Source organism: Acanthochromis polyacanthus, chromosome 16 (assembly GCF_021347895.1).
Source record: "Acanthochromis polyacanthus isolate Apoly-LR-REF ecotype Palm Island chromosome 16, KAUST_Apoly_ChrSc, whole genome shotgun sequence".
NCBI lineage: Eukaryota > Metazoa > Chordata > Actinopteri > Pomacentridae > Acanthochromis > Acanthochromis polyacanthus.
In genome coordinates this window covers 4912728-4939299 of record NC_067128.1, presented here as the reverse complement: position 1 = coordinate 4939299, position 26572 = coordinate 4912728, and the positions used below count along the sequence as shown (strand labels likewise).

Sequence of the window (26572 nt, the reverse complement as noted above, 5' to 3'; positions counted from 1 at the left end):
CACTCAGTTTGTGTGGCCAAAAATTATTTTGAAAAGAGTGGAATAAGGCATTTTATTGCTGGATTTAGTTGAAACCAAGTGACTTTATGCACTTAGATTTTCAATGAACTGAGCCTTTAAGATGCCAGTCATGATCACTGAATTGTGGGAAGCCAAAATCCTGAATAATGTTCAATTAACTGTGCAGACCTAATCCTGAATAACCATTACTGCCTGAAATAGCTACTTATTCTGCTTTTTTGTGGTTTTGCAGATTGCAGGTTGGCCTAATGTTTGCTTCCCTTCTCCCTCGGAGTTCAGCATGTTCTCACCAGGGAAGTGAACGACGCAGCCCGATTGTTAGTGTTGTGTTGGGTGTCACTGGGGGAAAGCAAGGCGATTAGGCAGAGAGAATGTGGGCCCGAATTCCCCGATATCACTAAATCACATGCTGGCGCTGGGTTCAGTTCAGTATAAGCAGGGAAAGAACTTTGTGGAAGATACTATTCAGTACAACTCGGGGAAGTTGTCGAACAGTGTGTCCTATTCAGCAGCTTATTGACAGTAGTTTTTTGTGGTAGTTGTTCATTTTCTGTTTCCTGCAGACAGTTTGTGGATTCAAACCAGTGAGCTTTCCCGTCATAAGCGTGCTTTCTTTACCACAGTCTCTGCTGTCAGACACTAAAGCTTAAAGTTTTAACAAGGAAAATGTTGGCTGTGTGAGTTGTCATTTCCTCCTCAATTCCGCTTATTATGTATACTCAACAAGAACATTTTAATGAAGGCATTTAATAGTTTTTTTCTAAGGAACAGAGTGTTCTGGGTAGTGGTAGAGGTAGGATTCTGTTCTTTGTTAACCCTCTGAAAGCCTTGCAGTTTCACTTTTACTCCCACTGGGCTCATTTTTTGCTGCAATGTAAAGTCTTGCACCTTTATGAAAACTGACGATGAGCAGTATGACAAAGTTACAGTGTAATAAATCATTAAAAAACTAAGTTGAATTCCTTCAATAATTGTAAAACATTTTGTGCCCACAGGTGTTATCAATACTGGAAAAAATGGCGTCTGTATAAACACAGCCTGCAGTTCAGCTGAACAGTCCTTGAAATTTTATTACATAACTGTTGGATGCAGCTGAGTCGATCAGTGCTTCTAAGTTCAGCGTACAGTTTGTTGTTTTTCTGTCAAGATCTGCTGCAACTGGTTTATTTTGGCAATCTTTTAAAATTAGACATGTACAAGAGAGTGATTTTTTTTTTTTTTTCTGAAATATCCAAATATTAACCTCATGCTGAAGGTAATTTGCCGGCCAAATGGTATGTCACTAACGAGCAGTTCAAGAAATGTGACCATTCTTTCATTTCTTTGCAGTTTTTGGCTCAGATTTAAGTTGCAGCTTTATTTATACTGAAATGATAAAATGCCTTTTAGATTTACTGAGGTTAATAATTACCAATATGTGTGTGTGTGTGTGTGTGTGTGTGTGTGTGTGTGTGTATGTGTATGTATATATATATATATATATATATATATATATATATAAGCAATTTTCCAAATGTACCATGCAGGGTAGCATTTAGGATTTTGAAGACATATCACAATTTTAAGGTTAGATTTGATTGATTTTCCCAGCGGAATCACACATCCTGCATATTTAGTTCAAGGGCAGTCTGAAAGTTAAAAGTCTTAATATTCTTCCAGTTTTCAGTTTCTGGCTTTGATCAAAGAGTAATTTTGATGATTTTTAAAATGATAATGTGTCTTTCGTGTCTGTAAGAGTTCAGAGGGATAATCATTTAAAAACATACATTGGTGGCAAATTATTAAATGATCAAATCTAACCTTAATATCACAGTTTTAAGGTCAGATTTGAGTAACCTTCCCAATGGAATCATCCTATCCTACATGATGAGTTTGAAGACCATCTGAAAGCTGAAAATCTTCTGATTCCTCCAGTTTTTACAGTTTCTTTCTCTGCTAAATGGTGTAATTGTTGTGAATTTGAAAGAAAAGATAACAGATTTTAAACCCGGTGGCTGGTTTTGGGCCTCAAATGGTTAAATCAGTGCTACAGTATTGCACGGTGATTCACATGCACGCTTGCAGCATAAATCTTTTTATTACCATTTCATATACGGTTTACCCTCTGGATGGAAACTCTCAGCTCTCAGTTGTTGGTGCAGGGTCAACCAGCATGAGCGAGGCCTCTGGAGCAGGTACGGGTTAAACATCTCGCTCAAGGGAAGACTGTGTGCACTCGAGGAGGATCAAACCCGAGGCCCTCCACTCTGAGGATGACCTCTGTAGCCGCCTGGCCGCGCACAAGTCAATAAAGCGCGCTCATGTAAGCGACCCAAACGTGGAGCCTTTGTTGCTTGGTGGAGGAAGAGGGGGAGAAGATACAATCCAGCCCTGGAGCTCTCCTATGGTAATGACAGGAAGAGCAAAATCGAAGATGCGGGGCATTGCCATGGCGACAGAGGTGATGTCATGATCCCTGCTGTCGGCGAACCCTCTGTAGGCGAGGATGCGATCTGCTCGGCCAGCCGGCTCACAAACTTCTCCGCTGTAAATCACTGTCACCGTGGCCACTCCTCCGGCTCTCTTCCACATTGTCTCCTATCTCTTGCTCTCATTTAATTCTCCCAGTCGCCTTTTTTCACTCTCTCATTGCTGGTCTGTCTCTCTTATTGATGTCTATATCTGTTGATCTCTCCTCCTCGGCCGTGCACTCTAAGCCGGTGGTGTTGAAAGAGATGGATGCTCACTGCCCTCGGTAATCTCCGCAGCAGCCATTTAGATAATTAAGTCACTATTCTTTCGCTTGCCTCACGTTCCGCTACCAAAAGCTGAGCTGCACACGTACACGAGGCCACATGCATGTTGTAGTAGCTCCAGGAGTGCAGCATCCTATGGAACATGTCAATTTCTTATTCTTTATTCCAACCGATCTGCGTGTTTATATGTGCGCGCAGCCAAGTGTGGCATCAGCAGCGAGCTGTTTGTTTTGATGCCGTTGTTGGTTTTTGTTTAGAGAACAGAGAAATTCGCAAAAGGATGCAGCGGGGAGAGAAAAGGCGACAGCTGCCATGGGCCACGGAGGATATATATCCACACACACATAAACACACACACATAGACACGAGCACAAAGGCGCTGTGTGATTGGCGTCTGGAAATTTGCCCCCGATGCAGAAAAGGCTGGATGGGAAAAGTGTGCACAGTACACTAGCCTTGGGGTTTTTTTTTCTCCAGCTTCCTGTCTTTGCCGTTGTGATAATGTGGCGTTTAGTTGAAAGTCGGTGTTTTAATTAACTGAGCAGCAGCGTGCAGTGGTGGAGGTAGCAGTTCCCCTCTGTTCCTCAGGCTAATCACATGCCTGGGATACTGACAGCCAAACACTGGCAGGGTGTTGCTAACTCGGTCATTGCAATACTTCATAACGCCGTGGACACTCCTGTCTGCGTGGGCGGCCACTGAGAGGCTGACATTTTTTGGACAGAGAAATGACTGTCGGCCCATGCTGTTTTCATCATGCAAAAGTAAAAACACAGCCCATGTGTTCAAACTACAGTAAACAAGTGGCTTGGAAACCCTTGCATCATGTTGTATCCCTCACACATACATATGCAGAAAACACACACACACACACACACACACACACACACACACACACACACACACACACACACACACACACACACACACACACACACAGCTGCCTTTTATTTTTTCCAAGATTGGAAGAAAATTTTACTTATTAATGCCCCTCTAAAAGAATTGTGCTGATGCACACTCGGGGAAATATGCTGTCAGTGATGCAGGTATATGCAATATTTCTTAATCTTCATAAAAAATAACCCTTGGCCCAAGCTTTTTATTTCTCTTCTCTCTGTCTACCTAATACACATGATCCCTTTTTTTTATCCACTTTGAATGATTTGGCCTTTGCTTGCGTGCTTTATCAAAGAGAAGATGATCAGGAAGTGTCTGTCTCTGGCAAAATGAGGCAGTGTGTGCATGTCAGCCACCAGTGTTTCATCCATCAAGGTGTCAGATTAATGTACAGAGTGCCATCTCTCACTATCATCTCCCAAACCTGTGTGGAAATCCTAATAGGCAGATGAGATAAGGTGCAGCGAGGTGCTGGATTCAGATTAGTTTCTGGTCCTTTCAGAATGCCTGCTGATTAACCTGCAGGTTTGGGTTTATTTGCGTATCAAATGCTTCCTGGTTGTTCTGAAGCAGTAAAACCAGCCCCTAATCTGCTAAAACGGAAGCTATTTTTGGTTTCATTGGTACCTAAGCTGGTGGGTTTCTGTTTTTCTAGAGGCCCTGTATTTTTATGATACGCTTCCAACTGTCTCTGGATTCCACTCACACCACTAATGAGGTGTACGGATCCGAACAAAACACTAATTCCCCTCAAACCACCGGGATTAATTCAACCTACTAATGCCAAGAATCAATCCTAACAATAGGCTGCTTGGTTTCCATGCTGGCAGGTAGCTGCATTTATCTTCCTATCCCTGAAGATGGCCCTCCTTTCCTCCACAACCCCCACAGCTCACCTCAACACAAACACTCAACCAACTGTCTCAGAGCTCACACAAAAGACGCAAAACTTCATTTTGACTTTCCTGTGTTTGCCTTTCCTCAAGCTTCCGCTCTGTTGTTCTTGTGCTTCTTTTCTTCATCTGCAACATCAATTAGGTTTCTCCTGTATCTCGTCCTTAAGAGGGAAAGCTAAAAATACCCTGGAAGCCCTGTTTCTTCTCTGACAGTTCAGTTTGCTGCATCAATCAGTACTTTTACAGAAGTGAAGGTGGGGAAAAAAAATAAAATCCTAAAAATGCTGGAAAGAAAAATCTCCAAATAAAATGTTTATTCTGTACCATCCAGTTTAGAAGGCTTTAGTTTCCAGATCTCTCTAGATGTTTCTAATCCACTAGTTGTTGTACTTTTATGATATTTATTTAACCTTTCGAGCCTGATTGATGCGCTTTGTTTCCAAATTCACGTCCCGTCTTCTTGGGTCAGTTGATCTTGAAGAATATATTTATCACAATTTCAAAGTCATGAAGTCTCCCAGCAACATGATTCTGATATTGCCAGATTCCTGACAGTCATCTACACAATGGCACTTAGTTAACTCTGTTACCTCACATTTTATAATATTAACTTATTTATCTACACGTACAGTTTTCGGCAGGCATCAGAAAATAATCTGAGTTCCAGGGCTGAGTTGGTTATAGGCATTGTGCTAGATTACAGAGAAATGGAAAACTGCACTGCAAAAAACCCAAAATCTGACCAGGTCTGTTTATTTTTAGTCAAAATGTCTCATCCCACTTTGTTTAAGATGAATTCACTTAACAAGTGACATTTTAGCAAGATGGAAGGACTTTTTTAAGGCAATGCATCTTAATTATCTTAAGTCAAACAATCTTCAAATGATCTTTTGAGTTGTATTTTACAAGAAAACTCAATAAGTTTAATACATCTCAAATTAGGAGTTTACATTACAGCAAAAATCTTTTTTTTTTTTTAGCGTATCTGGTTTATTTTAAGACACCTAAGCTTGACAATCCTGGTTAAATATAGCTTAAAATAAGTTTTACCAGCTAATTTTAAGATCTCAATATTCTAAATATATCTTATTTGAAGAAATCTCACCAAGCCATTTTCACTTGCTTTATTGGCAGATTTTTTCCACTTATTTTAAGGTAAAAGTTCCTTGAAAAAAGTTATTTTTCTTTTCTTTTGAGAGGCGCATTTTTTCCAATGTGCAGTTAATACTCTTTTAAAATGTAAAAACCACAAATACAAGCTTTATATGAGCCAAAGTAGCACCAACAAAAGCTAATCACTCTGAATATGTCGGAAAAATAAGCAAGGAGAGTTAACAGTTTGTTAGGAAGACTAATCATATAGTTCACCTCGGGTCAAGGAAGTGCAGCCGGTGAGTGCCTCGTCCTTGGAGTTATCGAAGAAACAAGAGACCATTTTGTACTGTAAAAATCTGCAGGTTGTTTCGGGGCAGCCCAAACCTTTTGAGCTTGTTTTCATTGCAGAAATTATCCTTGTAGAACCTCTTTCAGGGCCGTTTTTTGGGGAGAACAAAGTATGTAGTCCAAGGTAAGCATGTCTGAGTGGCCCTGAGAATTGACTGTGTGATATTGGCTAAATTCAGCGAAGAAAAATGCAGATTTAATAAGCTCTAAGATGACCGCAATTGGCATTTTCCTGCTTCTCAGTGTCTGTTGAGTAGTAATTTGCTCCGCTTTAACATCGCCATCAACGACGTAGAACCCGCACTGTAATTTTACAGAACAGACCTCCATTTTTCTGTTTCCTGAATGCTCATAGAGCTTGCGTACAGTAACTGCTGTTTAATAAACATTGGTGCCATTTCATGGCTGCCCAAAGTTTCTGCTGTGCAAACTCTACTTTACCTCTGCCAGGGTGGTGCCAAAAAAGACACTTGGCTGCTGCATCGATGTTCCGGTAGCCCATCATAAAATCCATGCAGTTTTAAGCAGCCCTGTCTGTCTCTTTACATGCCCTCACAGTGTGCTGTCATTAAGGATGTGTGCAGATTCAGAAACAAGACCAATGAGTCCCATCCGAGTCCCAGCTACCCAAACTAACAACACTTCTGGCTGAGTTTGTATTTCACCTTCTTAGGATTGTTTTTTTTTTTCCCCATCTGAAATGATGCCACACTTTCAATTTTTATAATTACCATTCAAAAACTGCAGGGAGCAACCGTGTAAAGGATAATATCAGTCTGTCCGTGCCTTCTTGTGAAGTTTGTATTTCTCCAGTGGCCAAATAGCCAATCAAAACTTGCTTTAGTTTAATTAATTCCACTGATATGTGTGTTTTCTCGTGTGTGTATGTAGTGCAGTGAAGCATCCAGATTGAGACACCGTCCTCATCATCTGTTGTGTCTTACGGACTCTAGCTGAGAATCTAAACGGCCTGAGACTCTGGCTGGCTTTGCTCGGGGCTATTCCTGTACCAACAGTCTCCCCCATTATTTAAATATCAGGGTGAATACCTCTGTTGTCCTGAAGGAAACTGTCAGCACATTTCCTCGTGTGCACTTCTGCTGGTGTATATGGGAGTATAGTACACACACACACACACACACACACACACACACACACACACCTGTGGCGGTTCCTGTGCACATCTCCCACCGGGCCGCTCATTTACAGCAATATCATGTCCTCATAAAGCTCCAGCATACCTGCCACCCTCGGCCCTCGTTTGTCCCATCCAGGCTGCGCTGATGGACGAATTGATCATTAGCGACGGGCTGGAGCAGGTGGCTGTTTGTGTGCTGAAAGCCGGGCTGCCACCGGGTCAATAGAAGTAAACACTACTACAGATTGGAAATGGAGCCCTTTACACTTGGGGAGTATCTGTAGCGGGAGGAATCGCTGGGGGTATTAAACACCAGGGCCTGAATGTGCCAGCAAAGCAAACATCACACCCCAGAACAGAACACACTAACCCAACTCCACACCTCCCCGATGCGGTCCTTAACACCCGTCTCTCTATTTCAGGCTGTTTTCTTCTTTCTTTCTTTCTTTTTTTACTGCTGTTGTATCTCATTTGCTCACTCAGCTCACACTGTCTGGCTGTCACTCCGTCGCCGCTACGTTCTATCCATCTGTTCCACTCCCTCTTTCCTCACGTCTATCTGCGGCGCCCTGCGTATTCCCACATGGCTTTGTTAACGCAGTGCCGTCACACACGCCCAACACGCTGCGCGACGCCTTGCACTGGCAGATGCTGATCTGAAGGGGTGTGCGTCTCACATTCCCACCTACAAGACTTTTAAAAACCGTTTTCGCCTAAGTTTTTTTTAGTCGACGGCTCGTTTTTTTTCTGCGGGGCATCTCCATGGTGATGCCACTTGGGTCACGTTGATGTCATTTGGCATGGACACTTTGCCCACACATGCTCTTCCTCCTCAGCTGCATTTCTTTCTTATGCATGTATACACCCACACCATCTCACTTTTCTTTATCCACTGCATTAGGAACATTGTATGCTGGGATTGTGGCGCATCAGCACTGCGAGTATAGTCGAAAACACCCCAGCGACAGTCTCCCTCCACCGCAGCTAAACTCATGACGTGACTGACAACACAATGGAGATGCCAGTCAGTCAGCTCATTAGGTTTGATTGCTGACATGGTATTTCTCGCTTTCTCTCTCGCTGGTGTTTGAAACCGGAGCCCCCCCCTCTTTTTTTTTCTTCCTGTTGTTGTTGCTATTTGAGCTCGTAGAGGATTAGTAATTACAGTCATTTGTTTAGATTCTCATCTCTCACAGGATCCTCAGTCATCAGCTGTTATTTTAAGTAGCAGGCAGTCAGAAAATAAAATTTGGCGTGGGAAACTCTTGATACCTCCAGGTAAGATTATTAACATGCTGACAGGATTGCAGGAGCTGAAGAGCCTCATTAATTGCTGCAGGGTATGACTGAAATGCCGTCATTATTTCTCAGAAAATTGAAAAGAGGCTCTTAGTTTGGCTTAACCACGTGAGCCTCGCAGCAAAGGTTCTCATCTCCTTTTATTTTTTTCTGGAAAAAAAAAAAAAAGTCTTGTCCGGAGCTGACAGTGACTTGATTGGATGTGAAGGAAAATGGGCAAATCTTCATTGGCACCATCTCCCTGGAGTGCTGCAGCAAAGTGTCACTGGAGATGTGATGCATTTAAGTGTTTATCTGGTCTGGCAGAGTCCACAGGTGTGTTGGGTGTTGGTTTCCACAGGCGTCTCTGAGAGGGAGATTTCTTTTTATCACCTTCTCAACAAACACACAGCGTGAACACACTCTCACATTCAAGGTTATGTGCATTTTACACACACACACACACACACACACACACACACACACACACACACACACACACACACACACACACACACACACACACACACACACACACACACACACACACACACGGTTTTAGCGGAGTTGCAGAAACGTAGCTGTGAAGGGAATTTAAGTCTCTGTAATTAGTAGCTTAAATCCTTCTGTTCACCGAGGACCATAAATGTAGTGGGATTTGTCTCTGTGACACTGCGGGGATCAGTTGCCAGCCTCCAGTTACGCAGCACATACTGACATGCATAGTGTAAGGATGACAGGAATTCACTTAGAGCATTGTGCACATATTGAAAATGAAGAGCCAAGATTCTGAAAATGCCACTTGGGTAAGTGAGTGATAGAATGCGAAGCGCGGTAATGTGAGAAGCTCCTCCACACAAAAACACCGGCATTTGTCATTTGTAGAAGGCACTTAAAGCAGCCTGTTTACATTCGGTACCAAAGGAAGAAAAAGGAGATGGGGGGACTACCGTGGCATTACGTCTGGAGATATAACGCGAGACAATAACAGTCTTTTGTAAGGTAGCTCCTCGTTTAATTACTCTGCATTCGTGAGCAATGATGCAAATAAAAACGCAGCACCGTAATAATTCATAGTGGCCGTTTTATCGTATCGCTGCCTCCAGATTCTGTGAACTGAACCAGTCCAGGAGGCAGGAGGAACGCTGAGTGGAGAGTTCATTTGAAGATTCAGATTATAACATGATGGCAGGTGTGATTCTTACCCAAATGTTACACCTCAGACTGTTCCATTACCGGCATGATGTTCTATTCCGGAGAGATACGTGGCGTTTCACAATATCACATGCAATCCCACAGTCGAAAGCCTGTTTCAGTCCAAAATTAGCCGCCTTCCCAGCAGCACACCAGCACCATGTTGCTCCTGAAACCTTTTAACACATGCATGGTAGAACTGCACGGTGGCATCGTCACCTTTCGTAATAATGAACGTTTACACTTCTCTAACACTTCAAGCATGAAAATGACTAAATAAGTAATATTAAACTGTTTGAAGTGCACATTGAAAATTACCTAAGATTTGTCTATGTTTGAGTGTGTGCTTATTAGCTTTTGCAAGACATACAGTCATGGAAAAAATGTTCTTGTTCATTTTAATGCCTGGTACCACTAATTACCGGAACAATACAATGAACACGACAAAAAATGCAGCTGATTCCATAATGCTTCATGTCCTGTTTGACATGTTTAAGCTTCATTGTATTCCCAGGGTATACAAGAGGCCATTTCATGTCATCTGCAGGTGCAGAGTGGTTTCCTGCTGACGTTCAAGCCGTAGCACAACTCAGACGTTGTCAGCTCTCACATAACGCCTAAAACAAAAGAATTATGTGAAGCCACAAAGGCAGCCATCTTGGCACTGCTAGAAATTGGTATGAGTGAGAGACAGGTAGCCAAAAAACTGAAGATCTCCAAGAAAACCATTCATTACACTAAGAAAAAAACAAGCCCAACATGGTTCTACCAAACTGCTCGCTGGTCGTGGCAGGAAACATCTTTCTACCACCAGATGACAGTCACTCATCCGTTTCTGTGTCAGGAATCTTTGTCAGACCTCCAGGAACCTTAAAAATTAGTCAACAGTGTGGAGAAATGTGAGTTGTTGGGCAAGGACAGTTGGAAACCGACTTCTTGAAGCTGGTCTGAAGTCACACAGGGCAGGAAGAAGCCCTTCATCAATAAAAGGCAGACTAAAGCCTGGCTAGTCTTTGCTGGGATCACAAGGATTGGACTGTTGATGACTGGGCTAAGGTTCTTCAGTGATGAATCCAATTTTCAGTTGATGCCCACTCCAGCCAACTTACTGTTAGGAGGAAGCCTGGAGAAGTTACAAACCACACTGTATTTTCATTTTATTTCTGCATCAGTGCGATGTAGTGCTTTATTTACCTTTAACTATTAATTCATTAGATATGCTGAAAACTTTCTCTTCATGTTAACAGAAACAGTTTCTCAGTTATATCATGAGCTGCAACAATTAATCAATTCGTTGACAACTGTGAAATTAATCATCAACTGTTTCGATGATGAGTTAATTAAAAAGTCACAATTCTCAGACTTCAGAGTCTTAAATGTGAATATTTTCAGTTTTATGTCCTCCTCTTTGGCAGAAAACTGGGTCGTGGATGAAACAAACATTTTAGGATGTCATTTGGGCTTCAGGAAACACTAATAGACATTTATCATAATTTTGTGACTTTTAGTGACAATAATCTTTAGTTGTAGCCCTAATTATAACATATATTGATCTGCATGAATTCATTTTGCTCTCTCCTTCTGTGACGGTATTACAAAATATGCAAAATGACTGACTTAGACACTGAGGTTTGTGTCTTGTCTTCTTCTGACACTCATTCTTGGCTTCTTTTAAGTATGACCTTGATCTTTCCTAAATCTCAGACGCCCTCCGGTAAAAATCAAGGTTTTTTTTTCTACCTTGTTAACACATCTGTGTGATGTTTTATGTGCTAAAAGAAACATGAGTGGGGAAAAAAAGCAGGAAGCAGTAGAGATTGCAATGTATGAATCTCAAAAAGACGGATTCAGACTTCTTTCTGTATCATTTTTCTTCTTCAGAATTGGTTTCCGTTCCATTTCCAACATGTATGGCTGAATTACTCCAATACTACAACTTGTCACGGTGTAGTGTGGAGTAGTTTTATGGTGTTTGAGAGGAGTCGTAGGTGAGCTGGTGTGCTCGAGCTACAGCAAATGAAGATGCAGGGACCCCATAGATCTGCATATTCTTGAAGAAGAAATCATTTTAAGGAGGAAAGGGAATAAAAACTCTGAATATGTAGCTTTGTTGCATGGAGAGGAGTTTTTGATGCTTAATCAGTGACTGGAGAGGAAGTTGTGAAATTTATTCACTGGTGATGGAAAGGTGTTGAGGAAATTTCACTCTTAGCCCTTCAAAGTTTGCTGTAGTGGGTGTTTATTGGGTTGTTTATTGGTATTCCGGCATACGGGGGGCTTACCAACCCAAAACATTTCCAGAGGACCCAATTTATAGGAATGGTCAGAGGGTAGGAGGGGGCCGTATGGAAATACTAGAGTAACAGACGGTACAAAGAACTAAAGGTGCTTGAATCAAAGGGTCTGGCAGACAGATGCAAATAGGAAAAGAGAAAAGATTTGTGGATAACCATGGGAAATTGAATGAAGGAGTGACACTAGTAGCAAAAGGTGTGCTATTTTCTTCATTTAAGGAAAGTAATGTGCTCTCCTTGCTGGAAGATTCTGCCTCGATTTTTTTTTTTGCCACTCTATTTGTCCTTTATAAATTCAACAACAGCAGGTTAACATCGGCTTGTCGTGATTATTCTGGCAGATTTTATTTTGTTGATTTTAAACTGAAAAAAAAATGAATGTAAGTTAAGTAAGTACCTATGATACCTATTGCTGCAGTCTGAAGCAAAGAAGCATCTTCTGTTATGTCTGAAGATGGGGGTTTGTAGGCTGGGGCATCTCTGTAGCACACTGCTTTATTTCAAGTGCTTTTATGTTCGATCAAAAAAAAAAAATCACACCTTCTGCAGTTTCGGTATTGCACATTGGGCTTTCCATGCTACTTTGATGCATTGTTCGGCCGTACTGGAGAGCCTGCAGGTGATGAACTCTTTACTGATGGCGTCACTTTAGCGGCAGCTAATGGGTGATGCACTTTGGGGTGTGAATGGAGGTTTGACGTGTTACTCTGTTCAGTTCCAGCTTCCTCCAGGCAAATAGTGCACACCAGTGATGCACAGATCGACCTGAGGGTTGTTTTGGTTCCATCCAGTTCTTTTTCTGCTTTATCTTGTGAAGATTAATGGTGGATTTAGGCAATCCATGTTAAAAAGTTCCACTTCCAGCTAAGTTATGAATACTTAGAGAAGCATTATTTAGTTGGATTGGCCCTAATCAGGTGTTCCAGATCAGAAAATACCAAGAACCCAACTATTTTGGCATTTACTGTAAGAGGACTTCATGGGTGATTTAATTTTCATTAGAACAGTCGGTGAATAATCTCCCAGCACTTCACCAGGCACTTGAATAAATTTGCTCACTTTTTACATTTTCCTCCCTTTATTAGAGATAAACATGAAAGACTGAAAGGAAAGGGGAGATTTCTAGTGTAAATGGTTGTACTTACTTTTCATCCTTCTCTCCGTCTTGCTGCTTTGCCGAGAGTTACGCCACAAAGCTCTCCTCGTGCGAGCACATGCAAACTTAGCTCGATGCCTTTTCTGCATAGTCAAATGGATTGATTTTGTTCTCCGGTGTGCTGCGAGGTTTACAGGAAGACAAAACACTGCTGTGTTTTTCAGTAAATCACCGTCTAGACTGGCGAGTGACCGCGGCTGCACAATTCCATGTATCCACTCCACATCTGAAAAGGAATGACAAAAATAAATTGTACTGTATTGTGGAAGCACTCTGCCCCAAGTCTGACTTTTTGTGAAGATAATGTACCATTTTCTTATTTCTTTCCCCCTCTTTCCCCTGTTTTTATACTCAGGAATTTTTCCGACTGCCCTCTTATTTCTCAGCTGAGGTGTGGAGCTCGGGAGATAAGAGAATATTACCTGGCTCTAACTCGGCCATTGTTCCACTGGCCTAGCACCTTGTTACTCTCTGTACATATTTTTAGAGATAATGCAAGCCCATTCTATTGGAAAATTTCAGGTTATTAAAAGGGGTTACTATGGAGAGGGAGAAAGGTTATTGCAGAGAGAGGGAGAGCGAGGAAGGGAGCGTGAGAGAGTCGTCCCACAGCTTTTACTTGCTCCGTCTGGCTCTGTCGCCACGGATCAGCTTGCTGTGTTTGCACAGAGCAGACCTTGCATGAGGGAGAAAGGAGCGCATAAAAATTCAAGATGAAAAAGAATGTAAGAGAGCAGCAGGAAAAGAGAAAGGAGGAGAGAGTGAGTTTGGTAGCAGGTGAATAAATGGAAGCTCGCAGCGGTTAAAGTTCCAGTAGGGCCAGCATTCCCACCACAGGCTGCGTGGTGCATCGCCTCCATCAAAGCTTTGTGAAGAACCTTTCATTCCCAGCCGGCTCATATACTGCTGTGGAGTGTTTAACATGCGTGCTTTCATTACATCCTGCCAAAACATACACAGCCATTCAGCGGCGGCATATACTGCTTTTGTGCTCTCACACACACACACAGAGACACGCACAAAGAAGCTGGCATTTCAAGGCGTTCCCTCCTCTGTGAGGCAAAGAAGCAGCGTGACAGACCCCAGCGTGCAGAATAAAGACTTATCATCCGCTGTCATTCTCTCCTTACAGACCAGGGGATTTTGCATGGGGCTTGCTGAACCTGGTTTGAGGTTTATTTATTTATTTATTTCATCTGTTATCAAGGGCTTGGGAAGCATAACGCGCCTTTGGTGAGGAGAAGTACAATGCACTACAAACCCCTCAGTGATGGATTTCACTGCTCAGATCCTGTACCACTTTGATTTATGATATAATATAAGAGTGATACGCTGCTCATACAGGCACAATAGCGCCATGTTCCCATTCTGATGTAATTCCAGCTCGCTGTCGCCTCTTAGCCTATCACAGCCTGCTGTGCTTGAAAAGGGGAGAACCCTCAAATGCACTTCAAGGGCAATGTGATTGAATTAACCAGCCATTAGATGTATGAGATGAGCTGTAATTGCGGGGGTATTTATCTATTCAGATGAATGAGTTTTGACCGCAAGGTCATGTTACTGCTGCGCTGCCCTCAGGACAACTTGACTGAGTGTGTACCTGTTTGCACGCAGCTCAGCCGTATTGTTTTAACCTGTCATCGTTGAGCCGGGATGCTTCGTGAAACAAATATTGCTCCTTATGGTGTTTGGCACTGATGGCGTTTTTTATAGACCTGCTCAGCGGCGCTCATTTCTCTCCCTCTTGTCGCAGCCCTCGTTAATGACTGGGAGAATAGGAATTAGAGGCAACAAATGAGCCGCAGTGTGTTCATGTCAGTCAGGTGCAGTGGGAGCAGATGCTGTGAGCATTTACACCTTCATGTCAACATGTTCTCCCCTAATTTACGCTCAGTCTCACTCTTTGTATGTCACCTGGTCTTTTTCTTTACAAAAAACCTTGTTTTTGTGTCCCTCTTGCTTCAGCTACCAGTTTAATACACCGCATGTTAATGATAATCGGCTCATGGATTAATTGCTGTTAATAATTCAACCAATTATGCATGTTATAAAATATACTGTTAATTAGCCGTAGTACCACTGACTGTTTAATTAGATTTTTTTGTCTTTAATACCACAGCCACCTGAGGAGGTATTTGCTTGGACAAAAAAAACAATTCTCTGTTTGCAAGCAGAGACCGTTGTTTTTGTTTCTTTTTTTGCGAGCAGCAGGCACCATGACAGAGTCCTCTGTTTTGGTCAATGACTTCTAAACAAAGCTCACATTTTCAAGATTAGCTGTAATGTACTTGAGTGGCATTTTAAGCCGTTAATGTAACTGTGAAGGTTTGCAGCAAAAATCATGCGACCTCATTTGAACTTAACAGCATATCGCAACCTTGTCTTCACTAGATTACATTCCTATTTAACTAAACTGCATTGTTAATTCATTTTGAGGGGAACATGATTTCATTTTCAAATTAATGTGATTGTTACTTGTCACAATACAGGCAGCCAGTTTGAGTGAAAGAGCCTCAGAATCTGAGTTTAGATGATAAAGACCAGACTTTCACTCAAAACATCAAGAGTCTCGTCCTGTGATGAAGTTTTTTCTCACGTTGTTGAAGAAGTGAAAAAAATCACACTTTGTTATATACTTTTACTTGTTAGAAACGTCTTGAGTAAGGTCACAAAAATAGTGAAGGCAGCGATGGGACACCATGACAAAGACTTCTGTTTGTTTCAGTGACTTCGGGGCAGAGGTTGTATTTTCAAGAGAATGTGTGGTGCTGGGGCAACATTCCTGATGCCAAGAGGCTCTGTGTAAATTGTGCAGTGAAATCATGAGATGTGTTGTCAAAATAAACTGAACAGCATGTGGACAAGTGTTTTCAACTCTACCGATATATCAGTAAAGACAGTTGTTTAAAACCTTCGTTCCTGTTTCATACACATAAGAAATGAATTCTAACCTGACCTCTTCTCTCTTTTCCTGCAGGCCTGCCCCCGTTGTTCCCTCTGAGAGGACGAGGAAGCGATGTCGCGCCACCACCACCGCTTCGAGCGGGACTACCGGGGACCCTGGGAGCGGAGAGACATCCGTCCTTCTGGCCTCCACAATGGAGGAGCCAATCATAGCTGTGCCTCTGCCGTTGTCAATGGCAACAACCGTCCGGGGCTGCTTCCCCTACCAGTCATCCCCTCCCTCCTCCCCACCCCAGTTACAGTTGCCGTGACAACATCGAGCAGCGACATAGCGGTCAAGCGAGGCATCGCGGCAGCAGGGTCGGTGGCTCCGGCGTCGGCCAAGGTAAGAGCCTCGTCCAAACAGACGCCGGGACACCTGCTACCCTCGGATTCATTTTGGAAACTCTCCTCCTGCTCTGTCCACTTCCTTTTCTAGCCTTTCTCAACTTTTTTAATCTGTGATGACTCCCCAAGTTGACACAGCATCCAACTTTTTTCCATGCTTTTGAGGCTTTTCAGCTTTCTTTTCTCTCTCTGTGTCTTCCAGTTCACCCCTCCCACTTTCTCCAAGCATTTCTGTGCTGGCATGCCTGTCTTCATGGTTCAACTGTCTCAGCTCTTCAAGCCTTTCCGCTCTCTCTCTCTCTCTCTCCACCTTTATCCTTCACTTCAGTTTTCGCTGCTCTCTCTGCACTTTGTCTGTCCAATGCCCGGTGTTTCTTGCCAAACCATTTTCCTTCCATCTTCATTTTCTCTCGGTGCCAAATGGCAGGCTTGTCCTGCCTTTGCCTCCTTGCTAATTTTCTTCTTTCATTATGTAAATGACCTCTAACAGTGGCTCAGATGGGTGCTGCTGTCAGAAGTGATGGTTAGAGGTAGTACTTTTCTTAACAAGCAAACAAACAAAAGGAAATGTTACTTTGTAGAAGCCATGAATTGGTTTCATAGATTAAGCAGTGTCCTATAGTTGCGCTGTTGGTGACCATTTAATCCAAAATGTTCCATTAAACTAGTTTAATGAGGCCTTCAGTCACTTTGGTGCATACATTACTCACTCGGTTATGTATGGTGTTTGTGTGAAGACTGAAAAAAAATGCCGTTTGGCAGTGTCGTGGTGTTATAGTGAAGAGCTGTACAGTTTGTGCTCTCCACCCCCTCGTCCTGGGATTTGCCGGCGAGCTGGCTGTCAGCGTGTGTAAAGAGAGGGGCCTTTACCAAAAAAGAACTTAGACATTTCAGCCTCTTTCCCCCCCTTCTCTTGCCTCTGCTTCCATGGATACCATTCATCTTCTTTAAACACTTCTCCTCACTATCAGATCATTTGCTTTAATTTGAACCTCAGCAAATTCTCCCGGCCTCCTGCTCTCGGTGGGGTCCCGGCACTGTAGGAGCAGAGGTAAACAATGCTCTGGTAATTTAGCCCTGTAAGTGCACATCATTAGATTCCCTGCTGAATGCACTGACCACAGACACAGTAAATCTGCTCTGGCACCGCGGCAGCCCCTCCCTGTTTGTGTGCCGCTGAATAATTGCATACATTCAGACAAAGTCTCGCCAACTCCCACCATGGCCGTTGTCATCGCACAATGGCTGCCTGGGCAATTAGGTGCATTGCTTTTGCACGTGGAGTGTGTTTAAAGCGACAGTATAATGCACATGTATGTATTTATGCATGTATGTGCAGCAGGATATATGGAGATTGTTCCCAAGATGCCACATTTTTATGTTTATTCAGGGGCTTGCCTTCCTGTGCATTCTAATGTAAGCAATACTGTTGCAAAAGAGGAATCCATAGCCCGGATTCTGCTTTAATTATGGACTAGAAAAGACACAGAGGCCTGGACAACTGGCCAGCACCATAGGAGCCCTGCCTCTCTGTCTTCTTCTGGCTGTGTGCACTCTCTGTCATATTCGATCAAAGCTGCTGGTGGTCACAAAGAGTCTGATGGACGGATGCGGGCCTCTCTCCACGGTCCCTGTGTCTCTGCTCCGTCCACGGCTACACTAAAAAGCTGACAGACTGTATTGATTTCCACTGTTTGGAGACTCTCTCTTCATAAACACAGCAGCCCAAGTGGAGACAGAGTTCGGCACATGTAGAAGTGAAAGCGATGCTCCTGCACCCCGTGTTGCAGTAAACCATAAAGAGGGTGATCATCAGTTGCAGAACACGTATTATTTCAGTGTTCCTTTTCTAAAAAAACAAAAAAGAAAAAAATCACCTTTTTTCATCGGGTGCACGTGTGTGTAGGTGTGCGTACTGTAAGTGTGGGTGTGTGTAGGACAAATGCTGAGAGCTGAAAAGTACCATCTGCTGCAGCATCCGTCGTGATGTGAAGGAAACCACATGGAACAATGAACTATAGTTACTTCGGAGCTTCTTTGTTATCCCCTGTCACACCTTGAATTAATATTTTAAGTTAGTTTAACGTATTTCTCACTCCAAACACTAAATCCATGTTATTAGTGATATTTCTATCTCCCGTTGATGGACAGGTCTCTAAATGTCAGAAGAAAATCTACTTTTAATTTGTATGCTGCTCATTGTTCCAAGTGATATATTGCCATCCATGGTGTCTTTTTCTCAGAATATAAATGAAACTCGGTTTACTGGGTGACAGATTTGATTATTTCAGCACCTGTTTGTGGAGCTGCAGTGACACCAATTACTTGTTCACTATTAAATTATTTGACAACTATTTTGACAATTGATTAACTGATTTGGGTCATTTTTTAAGAAGAAATAAGCCTAAATTCTCTGATTTCAGCTTCATCAGTGTGAATATTTTGTGGTCTCTTCACTCCTCTGTGACAGTAAACTCAATATTTTTATATTTTGTACAAAGCAAGACATTTTAGGACATCGTTTTCAGCTTTTTCTATGTTTTTCACCATTTTCTGTATAAAACAACTGACTGATTAATCTAAATAATGTGTAATGATTGTGAATAAGCCAACATTTCATAGTGTTGGGATTAAACTATGGCTGCTTTTGGTCATTTTTGCGTTTTTCTTCAGTTTCATCTTCTTTATTAAAGACTAATTTCAATGAAAATCAAGTGTTTTACCCCGTTAACATGTCCATATTTTGTTTTTTATATAATGTCGGAAGGCACATTGCAATGCAGTGTAGATACAACAACTTCAAAAAGCATGGTTTCAGACGAGGGTTTCATACAAAACAAACCAGAGGAACCAATCCTGTAATCTTGCTGGGTGAGACTTTTGCATGTTTATTCTCCTTCAGAATAAATTTCAACATGTTTGGCTGAATTACTCCAATGTCACAAGTTGCTTGTGCAGAGTTTAGGTGGACATATTTAAAAAAAAAAAAACAGCATTCAGAGACATTATTAGCAGCATTGATGTTTGGTCTCATCTATGTAAGCAGCTTTTAATGAAAAAGTCTCATTTGTGTCTCCTGACTGAATTATTTCCTCTGAATGTCAAACAGAGAAATGTGTTCTTTGTCTAGCAGCTATAGAATATTTTAGTTTTAGCCTTGAAAGCTGGGCAGACAGTGAACTTCTTTTTTTAAATTTTTAATCTTTACAATTTTTAATCTTGTTCAGTGTGTTCACAATAGGAATTTAGAGACTGAAATCTTACCTACTCAACCTCAGGTTAACCTAGTTATTTTATTCTGATATGATAATAACAGACTCAGGGCAGACCAGCTGTCCATATTCATCTGATTTAAAAGAAAAAAGAAAAAAAAGGACAGCATCAACTGAGGATTCATCACGAAAAATATTGAAGAATTTAATGCAGACAAGTTAGATTATCGTTTTTAGATCTTATTTCATTGTGAAACTGTGATGTGCAAATTTCTGTTCTGTAAAGTTTATATTTGATGTTTTAGGCCTCTTATTTTAATGAAGTGCAGCCACATTGATGACTTCTTAAAAATGCCATGTGGTGTTTGGTTATAGGCGGCCATGTTGATTTTACGCCTGAAAACAGCAAAAATATCAACTATGATCGCTGTCAGCTATGTTACAAAAAGTGCTACAATCATATATTGACCCATGTGTTCATTTATCATTTTAATGCCTTCAATGAGGATCTACAATTAAATGTGAAGGTGTATCCAAACTTTGACTGGTGCTATATATATATATATATATATATATATATATATATATATATGTGTGTCAGGGTAGAGACTGCGATTTGGTAGAATTGGAGTTTCTACCAGTAGAGTGTGCAATTGTAATCTCTACCAGTAGAAACTCCAATCCTACCAGTAGAGATGGAACTTTAAATCTGACCCCTGCCCTGACCCCTGACCCTAACCTTAAAAGTCTAACCTTAGCCCTGACAAATCTCTACTGGTAGGATTGGAGTTTCTACTGGTAGAGATTGCGATCGCAATCTCTACCAGTAGAAACTCCAATTCTACCAAATCGCAGTCTCTACCCTGACATATATATGTGTGTCTGTGTGTGTATAGCAAAACTCTTAACAAATCGTTTTTTTAATGTTTACATGCACCAAACGGAGCAACACTCCCAATTTAGCTGTTCCAGTACAGCAACAATAAAGGTATTGTAATTCTGATCGTGAAAATCTGTTTTTCACCCTTCAGTTTCAGTGACAGATTTATGTAGTTATCAACATCAGGCTTTTGCTTTTAAAGAATACTTCAGAGCACAGGTTTTGTGAAAAGTCTCTGCTTTTAAATCTCCAGTGAAACATTTGCACATTAATGGTACAGCCCGTTATTGAGTGTTAGTGAGGATTTTATAGGGTTTATAAGTGGGCTAAAGCTGGAATTTTTTTTTATCTGCTAACACATTACTCAGAAAGTATCTTCCCACAGATAGCCCACTCTAACATGTGGATTTTCTTGCATGGACTAATCCCTTAATATGAAAGTTTTAATCCATCCTCCCCTGATATTTAGCAGGGCTGGAATTTCTTTACCTGTCCTTATTTAACACAAATGCAGCAGCTATAGTCAGTATACGTTTTGACGTAAACAGTGCCACAAACTAATAATTGTCTTCTGCTTATAGGCTTCTGCTGAGTCTGTGTATCACTTCTGCTCTGCTCTCTTTGCATCTCATTCACTGTTGAGATGTTTGTGGCTACAATTTGGTTTGTTATCTTGAGAGCAGTCTGAATCCGTGATTGCTGTTTGTTTAGCCTGCAGCCATCTCATTAGTTTAATGTTGTTGGTAATAAACTCCACTAAGTTTGTTTTCTTCCGATACTTGAGCTTGTGCTGTTTTTGGTCAGATAGCTGTAATAATGGGGCGACATGAGGGGAATCTCTGCATCGCTTGTGGAGGAAGGAACATATTTTAGCCATAGTTCTTACAAAAGATAACGCAAAAACTGAGTCTGCTGCTTTTACATATTTTATGTTTAGTCAATACTACAGTTTATACTAAGACTGCACAATTTATCAAAGATTAATCACAGCGATTCTCACGGTCAATTGAACAACATTTACTATGATATTGATGTTTAAAATGCTTCCCTCATGGAAAACTGAGCACCTAGATAAAATTACCTGTTTCATTTTGGGAAAATCTGACTTTAGAACGCTTTATTTCACTGTTTTCAAGGTATTTTTGGCCACATACCCATCTGAATTACTGTGGTGCAGTAACTGAGTGGAGACTAGAGGCTTCTCTGTGCACAGCAGACTAGAGGCATCTACTGCAGCCTGTGTGTGAGGCGTTTAGGGGACATTGGTAAATTGTAGTGTCTATAGATAAACTGATGTGTGTTAGGTATAATCTTATTCATATTTTGCCTCTGGGAAATGCTTTGAATTCAGGTGAAGATCAGCGAGTAATTGTGATCACCTCGTGTGGAGAATGCTTTGACTGATGTATTCCAGCCTATATGATATTACTGTAAAACAAAATTACAGTCAGTTTTATGTTTTAGTTTGGCCTGCATTTGGTCAGGCATAGCTGCCTTTATATGTTTGAACCACGTCTAGTTTGGGTCATTTTTAGGGCACAAAAGTTGGAGAATGTCTGCTCCAGATGAAGTTAATTATCATAAGATTAACCTTCCTTTTGAAATCTTTATTTTATAGTATTCTGACATTATTGATTTTTCTAAGCTATTACTTGATCATGGGAACAATTTGTACAAATATTTTTTGAGACGTAACCTACAAGTCAGCTGCTTTAGACGCCCTTTTGTAAATATCATTGTATGGAGAAATCCATAAAAAACATGTAGCCTCTGTATCTACTAATGCATCTATCATAGCATAAAAGTGATGGTTCAACTGCATGATTGTACCTGCAAAAAATTAACAAAAATGCACACTGTACAGTCTGTGTGTTAGGTGCTGTAGAGCACTTTATATCAAAACTGCACCAGAAGAATGCACTTTATAGGGCATTTTCCAATTGGGCTGGGTTAGTGGTTCAGTAAAGGCTGCACTTTTAAATGTTGTTGTGTGAGTCTGTAGTACATAGTACATGGCCTTCATTCAAGTAATTTATTGTTACATTCCAAGAAACAAGATGAATAATGAGTATTTAGTAATGTTTTAAATGATTCAGATAGTGAAAGCTACTCTTAGGTCAAATTAATTGGATCATTACATTAATTCATCTTTTAATATTTGCTTTCTACACAAAAACTTTGAGCAGAAAACCTTGGGAAATGAGTTTCATTTGGCATTTTAGCCAAACACAAAGACCACAAATGAACAGATTATGGGCTTTTTGGGTGTGGAATCAGCCCAAATACAATAGTCTGACTCTAGTTTTGCAACTTCGTATCCTAAAACAATCTGTTGATAACTGCAGTGCAACACTTCACTCTACTTTTACCACATATAAATAGATTCTTTTTTGACTTCAGTTACGATAGCTCACTGATGTTTGATCCTGATGTAAAACCTGTTGCTGGAAGCCCATTAAAGCTGCTTCTCCAGCAAGGCCACGTTCATTTTTGTCCAAAAGCAGTTCATACTGAGAAAAAAAACACTGCATAATTTAATGGAATTCCAGGTAAGTCGACATGTATGGAACAAGCTTCTGCAGCACTGAACATAAGAAAATCAGATTTCTCTCTTTTTCTGACTCAGTCTTGTTTATTTAATGTGGGGTAAAGCACTCATTTTGTCACATGGTTAGTAGTTCCTCGTCATTTCATTGCACAAAAGCAAATAGTAAAGCTTTAGCGATGCTCGGATTAAAAGTGATAATCGTGCAGCTCATACGCCACCAGCTTTGTAAACAATGAGCGTGAATAAAAATTGATATTTACCTTTAGTCGTGCTTAATGAAAGCCGTCGTCAACAAGGACTTCGACTTCAGTTACGATGTCTGGCTGATGTTTGATCCTGATGTAAAACCTGCTGCTGGAAGCCCATTAAAGCTGCTTCTCCCGCAAGGCCAAATGAAGCTTTCTCTCCTGCGCAGCACGTCTGTGCACAAACAAATATACAGCCATTTCTTTGTCGCGCGCCCTCTTTATGAAAGGATCATCCTACACAAATCTCACCACCTGGCTGAGATTCTTTTATAATCGACATTTCTTTTGAAACCGCATTAGTATGCCTTTTTAAATGTGCTGTATACTTTTCATATTTGTATAAAAAGGCGTCTTTTGAACATTGATTTACAGCCTTTTTTTTTTTTTTTTGTGATGAATTATCGCTGTACCTCAGATGAGCTACATAATACAAAGAAGTCCTTTCAAGCGTCGACGGCAACAATCAATGGAGTTTGTCTTAAAACAAAGTTAGACATTGTGTCTTGCTGGTCATTGATTTGAGCCAGGTCAGCTAGCCGGTGGATTGAAGCAGACCCCATACTGTGGCCAACACAACAGTGAACAGCAGGTGCTGTGGCCTCACTCTGACACAATCAAAAATAAAGAAACCTCACAGAAAGCATGCTATCCTCTGAGCAACTCTTTTTTCTGCAGCCAACATGAAGCATTTGTCATTTGTCTGACATGTTAGTGACAAGGGGAACAAATTAAAAAGATAAATGTTCTGGTCAGCTTGAAACAGTTTTTTTTAAAGGCCGTAGCAACATTTTGAACTTACCTTGAGCAGCAGTTTTTAGCTTTTATTCTTATGCCCTTTTATTTTCGCTGGCCCTTTGAATCAAGAGTGAAAACTCTCCATGTGGATGTCTTTCTTGTGTCAGGGAGCCTCGTAATGAATAGGCTGGAAGACTCAGAAATTATAGAATCTCAGCTGAGGTTGAGGCTAAAAGGGGAAAAAGTCTTTTGAAAACCGGGATAACCTTCTGATGAGTTGCCGTGAAATGTTATTGAATATGAAATGATTAAAGCTTAAGAAGGGCGCCTTGCTGGGGAAGCTGGATGAGGGAGGGAGGGAGGGAGGGAGGCGGGATGGCAGGTGATGGTTGCTTTTGAATTAGCCTCAGATTGGAGAGGAAGCTACGATTGTTATATCAGATGCTGTAAATGTAACTCCATCAATCGGGAGGAGATGAAACTTTACATTTCCGAAGCCGACAGACTCGGCAGGAGGTCTTAAAGGAAACTCTGCTCCCTTGCGAGGAAGGCTCAGAACACTAAACATCGCTGCGAGAATAATGATTGCTTCTCAGCTTCAAATAACGTCAGCTGGCCTGCCTTTGTGCTGATGGACATAAATTGCTGGTTTCTAAAATTAGATCTGCCTTCGACCAGATTGTTCTACTTGACCAGCAGTGGTCAAGTGAAGCCATTAGCAGAATAGTTTATGATAATTTAACCTTTAAAACCAGATGGATGCACTCCAATTCATTCTTCTTGAGTTGATGTCAAAGTACATCATTTCTGAACACAGACAGTATTTTCCCAATTTCTAATCCATACAGTATAACACAATAATGCTTCTGATAATGCCAGATTCTAGAGGATCTCCTTATTACTCTATATGCAAGTGTTTTTAGTGAGATACATGTCGAAACTTAAGAATTTCATAAGGCATTTTTCAATTTATAATAAAGTCTAATGCAAAAAATCTGCAAGTATTATCAAGTATTAAGTTCTGAAAAGAAAACAAGCTACAGCATGTATGGCAACCTTTATAATGATCAAGAATAAAGCTTGTAAGTAAATGTAGTGAACCCTTTCTGTAGAGTACAATTTAAATTTAAATTTAAAATTTAAAATAGCCTCGGGTTTGCAGGGCTAATTATGTAAATACATTTTATTTGCGAGGGTATCAGACAATGGGTTGAGAGAGAGTGTTACAAGTTGGCTAACATTGTTAGCACTGTGTTGGATTACACAAGAATACAAATCCACAGCTACTAATGAGCCTCTGAATAAAGCAGCACCCAAAGAAGTGGTTTGTATTCACTCTGCCAAGGAATGCGGCAGAGCTATGTGATGATCAGCATACGTTTGTCTGTCTGTCTGTCTGTTAGCAAAATTACTCAAAAATGGACTAAAGGATTTGGATGAAGTTTTCAGGGAAGGTCACCAACGACACAAGGACCAAGTGATTAGATTTTGGCAGTATGGTCTGGATGCAGGGATTTGTTAAAGACAGTTAAAGATAGCGTCACGGCGTCACTGTAACTATGACAAGTGAACACTATGTTAGCTGACTTCTTATGATCACATGATGAACAGAAAAAGTCTGAATTCTCTATTTTCAGCTTCTTAAATTTGAATATTTTATGAACTGACTTTATCATTTTCTCAACCAAAAAAATAAAATACTGTAATACCTGCCTTCAGCACCTTGTTCAAAGTGTGCTTTTAACTACACTTTAAAATTAGCGGTAGAGTGGAAGTTTGCATTTTGTTTTATTTGAGGTATATTTGGGTGTGCACTCTTTGCTCAGAAAGGTAGAATAACTTCACGGCTGTTCTTAAGGGACTTGTATGTATGTTCCAGACAGTGTTTTCAACATTTAAAGTGACCATGTTATTTTTTTTTGTTTGCATTAAAGTACGTAAACATATCCTACTAGACCCAAAAATAATAATAAAAAAAAAAACTGTAAATGTTCATCATATAGGGCTCTTTAATGGAGCCGCAGAAAAGACGCCTGGCTGCTACGTTGGTGGACTGTAAAAATAAACTTTCTCCTCACCCTGTCTTTTTACCTGAACTTTCTGTGTAGCTGCCATTCAGGGTGACATGAGCCAACAGCTTGAGCTCCCACATCACCTTTACCCTCTGAAATGAACGATTTCCTGCCCAACATATTGAATTACCATTCAATAACTGCAGGAAATCTCCATGTAGAGGATAATGTCTGTTGTTTTTCATTCCCTTTAGAGTTCTTTTTTGGTGACCACCCATTAAGAAAACTTTCCTCTATCTGTAAACCAGAATGTGAACCACAAGTGGTGAAGAATTTTTTTAAAAAAAGAGTGTTTTTATTCTTGACATTTAGACATAAATTAAAATTCAAAATACAGACTCAAAATTCTCCCTAAATACTAAGCAGCGCCAGCTTTCTGAGGCACCTTTATCTTTTCTCAGAGGTGCAGGAAGGTAAACAATCTTCACACTCTGCTGCCTGGATGTGATTTATTAGCTCCTACTGCATGTGTTACCATCCTATCACAGACTTGCTGTGTGCCATTTTCATTCACAGCGAAAATGTCACAAAATC

At 41.0% G+C, this 26572-nt stretch overlaps 1 protein-coding gene and 1 long non-coding RNA gene across 5 annotated transcripts in view; one reads left to right on the top strand and one right to left on the bottom strand.

Annotated features, from left to right (window-relative positions):
• LOC110951561 (uncharacterized) overlaps window positions 1–16129 on the bottom strand; it is a 33206-nt gene extending 17077 nt beyond the window's left edge. The window contains exons 1-2 of one of the 2 annotated variants that reach the window (XR_002595733.2): window positions 16009–16129; window positions 13042–13278 (exon numbers count right to left, since the gene is read on the bottom strand). This is a non-coding gene — a long non-coding RNA (uncharacterized LOC110951561). Of the gene's footprint in view, window positions 1–13041; window positions 13279–16003 lie in introns of both variants that reach the window. The other variant, XR_007947492.1, reaches the window with a different exon arrangement.
• Window positions 1–26572, top strand: part of LOC110951560 (kelch-like protein 29) — a 326566-nt gene that overhangs the window by 91456 nt on the left and 208538 nt on the right. For all 3 annotated transcript variants that reach the window (XM_022194687.2, XM_022194685.2, XM_022194686.2), the window contains one exon: window positions 16030–16341. In XM_022194687.2, coding sequence (XP_022050379.1) covers window positions 16069–16341 — 273 coding nt within the window. In that variant the 5' untranslated portion in view covers window positions 16030–16068. The remainder of the gene's footprint in view (window positions 1–16029; window positions 16342–26572) is intronic.